The sequence below is a fragment of the Vigna angularis genome, chromosome 8, assembly GCF_016808095.1.
Source record: "Vigna angularis cultivar LongXiaoDou No.4 chromosome 8, ASM1680809v1, whole genome shotgun sequence".
In the NCBI taxonomy this organism is placed as follows: domain Eukaryota; kingdom Viridiplantae; phylum Streptophyta; class Magnoliopsida; order Fabales; family Fabaceae; genus Vigna; species Vigna angularis.
Genome location: NC_068977.1, coordinates 21025182 through 21032672, shown reverse-complemented (window position 1 = coordinate 21032672; position 7491 = coordinate 21025182). Strand labels below are relative to the sequence as shown.

Sequence of the window (7491 nt, the reverse complement as noted above, 5' to 3'; positions counted from 1 at the left end):
TGAAATTGTTATAGTTTTGGTAATGTATGATATGGTTTTTGCTATAGTTTTGGTAATGTGTGTTGTAGTTCTTGTATTATTTATAAACCTTAAAATATTATTTATGTAATATTTAGGAATATGGATCGAAATTGGATTAATTTACCACGTATTAGTGCTGAGTACGAGAGAGGTGTAGAGGAATTTATACAATTTGCGCAACGTAATGAGGGGAGAACTGATGATGAAGTGAAGTTTAGATGTCCTTGTGTGAACTGTTTGAATGGGAGAAAGTTGAACGCAACTCAAATTAGAGAACATCTTATATGTGATGGTTTTCTAAGATGCTATACAACATGGATCTGGCACGGCGAAGAAATAATGGATTTTCCCACTGACTCTCAAAGTGTAAATGTTACTGATTCCACCATGGAAGAAGATCGACCGGATGAAGACAAATTGGAGGACATGATCCGCGATGTTGGAGCAGAAAATTTTGCCAAAGCTCATGTGTATGAGACGATGTCGACTGATGCAGAAACACCTTTGTATGTCGGTTCAACTAAGTTCACACGTTTGTCAGCGGTGTTAAGGCTCATGAATTTGAAGGCGAGCAATGGATGGACTGATAAGAGTTTTACAGAACTGTTGACGTTGTTGAATGAAATGTTGCCAGATGGAAATACACTGCCCACTCGTAATTATGATGCGAAGAAAATTCTTTGTCCAATGGGTATGGAGTATAAAAGGATACATGCTTGTCCCAATGACTGCATTTTGTATAGGAAAGAGTTTGAATTTTTGACAGAGTGTCCAAAATGTGGCTTATCACGATACAAGTCAAAAAACAATAGTGAAGATAATGGTCAGATAGAAAAAAATGGATCTGCTTTGAAAGTAGTTTGGTACCTTCCAATAGTGCCCAGACTTAAGCGTTTGTTTGCGAATCCCAAAGATGCTAAAAATCTTAGATGGCATGCAGATGAGAGAAAAATTGACGGGCTGCTTCGTCATCCAGCTGATTCAAAGCAATGGAAAAATATTGATCGACAATTCCCCGAATTTGGTAAAGAGTGTAGAAATCTTAGGCTTGCTTTAGCCACTGATGGAATGAACCCATTTGGTAATCTGAGTACCAATCACAGTTGTTGGCCAGTTATATTGATAATTTACAACTTATCTCCTGCATTGTGCATGAAGAGGAAGTACATGATGTTGTCTATGATGATATCTGGTCCAAAGCAGCCTGGAAATGACATAGATGTTTATCTAAGCCCACTAGTTGAAGACTTGAGGGTTTTGTGGGTTGACGGGGTTGAAATATTTGATGCATTCGCTTCAGAGACTTTTATGATGCGTGCAATGTTATTTTGCACCATTAATGACTTTCCTGCTTATGGTAATTTGTCAGGATACAGTGTCAAGGGTCATAAAGCGTGTCCTATATGTGAAGAAAACACTGCAGCTCATCAATTGAAACATGGAAGAAAGACGGTGTATCTGCGTCATCGGAGATTTCTAAAACGTAATCATCCATATCGAAGGTTAAAAAAAGCATTCAATGGAGATCAAGAGAGGGACGAAGCACCAAATCCACTTACTGGCCTTGAAGTTCTTCAAAAAGTTAATAAAATACATCATGTATTTGGGAAAACATCGAAGAAGTCATCTGTAACGACCCCTTGGAAGAAGAAATCAATATTCTTTGATCTTCCATATTGGTCAAAGTTAGATGTTCGACATTGCATAGATGTGATGCATGTAGAAAAGAATGTGTGTGATAGCTTGATTGGTACATTACTCAACATTCAGGGAAAGACAAAAGATGGAGTGAATGCTCGTTTGGATTTGGTTGACATGAATATCCGAGAAGAGTTGGCACCGAAGGAGATTGGTAAACGTACTTATTTGCCCCCTGCATGTTACACAATGTCTAGACAAGAGAAGATAAGTTTTTGTGTATGTTTAAAGAGTATCAAAGTACCACAAGGATACTCTTCAAATATGAAGAGTTTAGTGTCAATGCAGGACTTAAAGCTTGTTGGCATGAAGTCTCACGATTGTCACGTCTTAATGCAACAGTTGTTACCGGTGGCTATTCGTGGAATTTTGCCCAAAAATGTTAGGCACACCATAAACAGGTTGTGTTCATTTTTCTCGTCAATATGTAGTAAAGCCATCGATCCTACAAAGTTAGATGAACTTCAAGGCGAGATTGTTATCATCTTGTGTCAACTAGAGATGTTTTTCCCTCCATCTTTTTTTGACATCATGGTACATTTACTTGTTCATTTGGTTAGAGAAATCAAGTTGTGCGGACCGGTATACTTAAGATGGATGTATCCTATTGAGCGTTATATGAAGATTTTGAAAGGGTACGTTAAAAATCCATATCATCCTGAAGGTTCGATGATTGAAAGGTATATTGCTGAAGAAAGTATCGAGTTTTGTTCAGATTACATGACATCAACGAATCCAATAGGAGTTCCTCGCACAGCATGGTTGAATAAATTTTCTACAAGTAAAAGCATCCGAGGTGTCAATGTGGTGACAAAAGATCGCGAAGAATTGTTGCAAGCGCATCTTTATATATTGAACAACACAGATGAGGTGATCCCTTTTTTGGAAGCACACAAAGCCATTGTTAAGAATAAAAATCCAAGACAATCAGAGAAATGGCAATTGATGGAGCATAACAAAACATTTATGTCTTGGTTCAAATCTGAAATTGACAAAGAGCCACATTCTTCTGAAACTTTATTGTGGCTTGCAAATGGTTTGAAGTTTGATGTCGTGTGTTGTACAGGTTATGAAGTCAATAATTGCACATTCTATACGAAGACTTTGGATGATAAAAGCACAGTACAAAATAGTGGAGTCAGTTTAGAAGCTGAGTCACTTCAATTTTCCACATCAAAAGATCAATCTCCTGTACTTGGATCAATGAGATATTATGGTATAATAGAAGAGATATGGGAGGTTGATTACACCAAGTTTTCCGTTCCATTGTTCAAGTGTAAGTGGTTTGACAATAAGAGTGGTGTGAAAATAGATGACTCGGGTATGACACTGGTTGATTTTCGCAAGGTGGGTTATCGAGACGAACCGTTTATCATGGTACATCAACCATCTCAAGTTTTTTATGTCAAAGATCCTTCGTCTGACCATTGGTATGTTGCTCTTCAAGGTAAAAAACAAATTGAAGTTAACGAAGACAATCTAATTAATATTGATATTGCTGACAACCATTCATTTCAAACTACAACAAAGTTGGATGACCAATCTGTAGTTGACGATGATGTACATGCAATTCGGTCAGATCATGATGAGGGAATATACATATGATGAATCCATATCTTTATGTATGAATTTTCAATTTCTGTACTATTACATGTTTTGTTAATTTATATGATATTACATAAGTCTTGAAAGAAAATTTAATGTTGTTATTTATTTTGACAGATATATGGCTGATCATCCACATTCTTCAGGGGATGAGGCTCCCCCACCCAGATCCACTAGAGGACCCACTAGGATGAAACAACTATTAATCAGGAAAAATAGTGGTGAAAGAACTCCGGTGAATGTGAATGTCACCACGGGTGTGGCAACTGGCCCCCATGCAGATGACTTCCGATCATACCTTGGAGTAGTGGCACGTAATAAGATTAGCATTCTCATTCCATCTTTTGATCATGTGTCCGAGGGTGATCGGAACATTATTTGGCAAGATATATTGGTAAGTTAGTTAATAGCATTTGAATTATAATTTGTTTATATTGATAATTTTGTACTAATACAACTTTATTATGTTTTTTTCAGATGACATTTGACATTCCAAATGTCCCAACACTTAGAAATAAGTGTTTGTCAACTGTTGCAGAAAATTTCAGAAACTTTAAAAGCAAGTTGACATCAAGGTACATCTTTGGACACCTTAAACATAAAACTCCATGTAATGCATATAAGTCCATTGATGAGGAGACTTGGCGGGTTTTTAAAGAGAGTCGGATGTCAGAGGAATGGCAGGTTAGTGTAGTTCATATTATTCAATTCCTCATTAACAAATATATATCATATGAACTCATTAATTAATGTGTATGTGACAGGCAATTAGAAGCAAAGCACAAGGAACAAGTGCTAAGAACAAAAACCCCCACCTATTATCTCGTGGTGGGTATAGGAAGCTTGAGGAGAAAATCCTCAAGCAAAAGGCAGATGCTATACCACCATCTCAGAGTGGTAGCCCTCCTCAGCCTCCTTCTCCACCGTCTAGACATGAGAAATGGAAGTTGGCCCGTATGCGACCATCGGGCACCTACTCTTCCGACACTGCACGAGAGATTTCTGAAAAAATTGTAAGTTATCACTGTTCCTAAAATAATAAATATTGTCATTATACATACTACATTAAACTATTTAAAGAATAATGGTGTTTTGTAATGTTACAGGACGCCTTGGTTGAGCAGAGCTCCCAAGGCCAATTCACTCCAGAGGGTCGCCAGGATATTCTTGCTGCTGCAATTGGACGACCTGAGCACCCTGGACGTGTACGTGCTGCAGGTCCTGGAGTAGGCATTACGGATTATTTTGGGAGCTCTTCTCGTCAGCCTTCATATTCGTACAGCGATACACAAAGGATGACAGAAGAGATCACAAAAAAGGTCCGACAAGACCTTATGCAGGAGATCAGGGCCGAGGTGAGGGCTGAATTCCAGATGCTCTACCAGGAGCAGTTTCAGAGCATGCGCCCGATGCAGTCTCCTATAGAGGAACATGTGGTCCCTCCCCCTCCCACAGGTAAACTTAATAAACATTTATGTGCAATTATTTCTATCTCTTGTATAATCTAACATTTACTCTGACAGGGAGAAGCGGCAAAGGAAGTTGTTCCGCATCAGCCATCCCAGAGGATGACATGGACGATGGTAGTCCATGTCTGCTATACATTTTAGAAGAAGATGAGATGGTGCTGGTAGCTCGTGGAACAGAGTTTAGGTCAGCGACTGTATGTCATGGTATGCAACTATTAGAGGATGAGGTGAAGGTCTCAGTGGATGAAATGATCATGCCAGATGCCTCGGTTCCACTGTCCACGGAAGAGATTTTCACTGTGGAACAAGCATATAAGTCGTTTATCACTTGGCCTAAATTTTTGGTTAAACCAGTTTCTGACCCCTCGATATGAAATTCTTCTTTACACTTCTCAATTTTAAAGGTTTTTGATGTCAAAACTTATCTTATCTTTTCATGTAACAACAGACGCAGGAACAACAGAAGATTCCTCTATCTGAGGATGACCCTCTTTCTTCATTGCATCTACTTGCTGACATCCTTGATGATAAGCCTTTGGAGGTTCAATATGATGCTAATGTATTTGGGCATGGCTCTGAGGTCCCAATATACCTTAATAGCCAAGATGTCCGTGAGCTTGCGTCGGGAACACAAGAGTTGAATATTTCAATTATTCAACTATGGACGATGTAAGTCTATGACCAATTATTTATATATAAAATTGATTTATATATCAAGTATCCTTATATCAAAGTTAATTTTTGATTTCAGGTATATGTCTGGGGTCACTAATAAGTTGGGGCGTTCTGATGATTATGGATTGATTGATCCCCAAGACATTCATGAATCAAATGATTTTGATCATATCAACATGAGAATGATAAGCAGTTTTCGAAGGGGCAAGAAAATATACTTTTTGCCTTATATATCCGGGTAAGTGAACTTTGTTAACATAATAATGTTCCATATGTGATTTTAATATTTAATAGTTACGTTATTATGAATTTCAGGCGCCATTGGCAACTTCTTGTTATGTCTGTGCAAGACAACTATGCTTTGTGGTTCTGCTCATTGCACAGGCCTCCTCCCACACAACTCAGACAAGCAATTGATTGGTAAGAACCTCAATGTTTGGACTTTCTTTGTTATATAACTGAATGCTAAAACATTTTTTTATATACAGTTCTATTCCAGCAAGTATGATGATGGACGGGAGATCAATTGTTAAGAGTAGAAAGATTGCTTGGATTTCTCTCAAGGTTTGACATATGCTAAAGTCATACTTTGTTATAATTGTTTTATAACAAATGTTATTCACTAACTATTATCAACTGTGATGATATATTGTAGTGTAACAGACAAAATGGGTCATATGAGTGTGGATACTATGTAATGTATTGGATGACCCATATTGTTCGTTCTCACATCACAAGAAGCTGGGAAACGGTAATATTTAACTTTAACAAATTTTGATTTTTTAACAAATGTTGAATTCATATACACTAATTAAAATGAATTGTCTTTTGCAGAGATTCAAGACTACTACACCAGTTCCTGAGAAGTCACTACTATTCATTAGGAACGCTGCTGCGAAGTATATAGTTAGATTATACAATAGCTCTTAGATTTAGATTTAAACAATGCATTTGATTAGATAGAATTTTCTTAGACTCTCTACTTTATTTGATGTTGAAATACATTTGAACATGTGTTTGTTATGTTGAAATTGAATTTCTGTAAATGTTTTTATATGCAGGTCTGTTTTTGTGGTAGTGGATATCACAAAAACAGACCTGCAATTTTAAAAAACTGCAAGGGAATATGCCGCGGTTCTAACCACAACCGCGGCATATAAGGGGAATATGCCGCGGTTCTAACCACAACCGCGGCATATAGTGCTTCGTTTTTTTTTTAAAAACGAGACATATGGCCGCGGTTTTGACACTAACCGCGGCATACTCGTCGGCCTATATGCCGCGGTTCAACCGCGGCATATAGTGCATTTTTTAATTTTTTTTTTAATTTTTTTTTTTAAAAAAAATGAATTTAGGCAGCGGTTCCCTAGACAACCGCGGCATATTCCGCAGCCTATATACCGCGGTTAGAACCGCGGCATAAAGTGTCTGACTTACTACCGCGGCTGAATATGCCGCGGTTCAAGAACCGCGACGTATAGTGAAAATCAACCGCGGTAAAAGCCCCTCGCTGCACTAGTGTTTATTTGCAACTTTTTTTATCTTTTCTTTTATTATGTTTATCTTTAATTTCATATGGTTCAATTGTATAATTTGTGTAATGCATATGGTACAATTATGTAACATAGCATCGCAATTATACCCATATTGTCAAATTCATTAATTGATTCAAGTGTATCAATTTAAAATTATTACTATAACATAAATGAGCTTCAATATAAAGGATCATTTATTTTGAATCAAATATTGATGGTCAATTCTTAGTCACTCACAAACTACAAGAGTCATAACCAAGCGCATATAAGAAAAGTGAGCTTCATTTGAGATAGGTGACCCCATGCTCTTATTTTCTTGGTCCAGTAATTAATATTCTTAATAGAGTAGGTTTGTTTTGAGGCTTGTATTATGAGTCAAGTAGTATAAGGTTTTCCTTTGACCTTGTATTTGGTTTTTGTTTTTGGCATAGGGTTGCGAGACATGAGTGTACGCGCCAATTAGGGTTTCATGACCTTACCACTTGGCA

At 37.4% G+C, this 7491-nt stretch overlaps 1 protein-coding gene across 1 annotated transcript; it reads left to right on the top strand.

Moving 5' to 3' along the window:
- Nucleotides 1-5602: 5602 nt before the first annotated feature.
- Nucleotides 5603-6563, top strand: LOC128193595 (uncharacterized). Its single transcript, XM_052867423.1, has 5 exons — nucleotides 5603-5706; nucleotides 5784-5888; nucleotides 5957-6032; nucleotides 6124-6219; nucleotides 6303-6563. The coding sequence occupies exons 1-5, from the start codon at nucleotides 5645-5647 to the stop codon at nucleotides 6396-6398; spliced, it is 435 nt and encodes a 144-aa protein (XP_052723383.1). The 5' UTR covers nucleotides 5603-5644; the 3' UTR covers nucleotides 6399-6563.
- The last annotated feature ends 928 nt before the right edge of the window (nucleotides 6564-7491 follow it).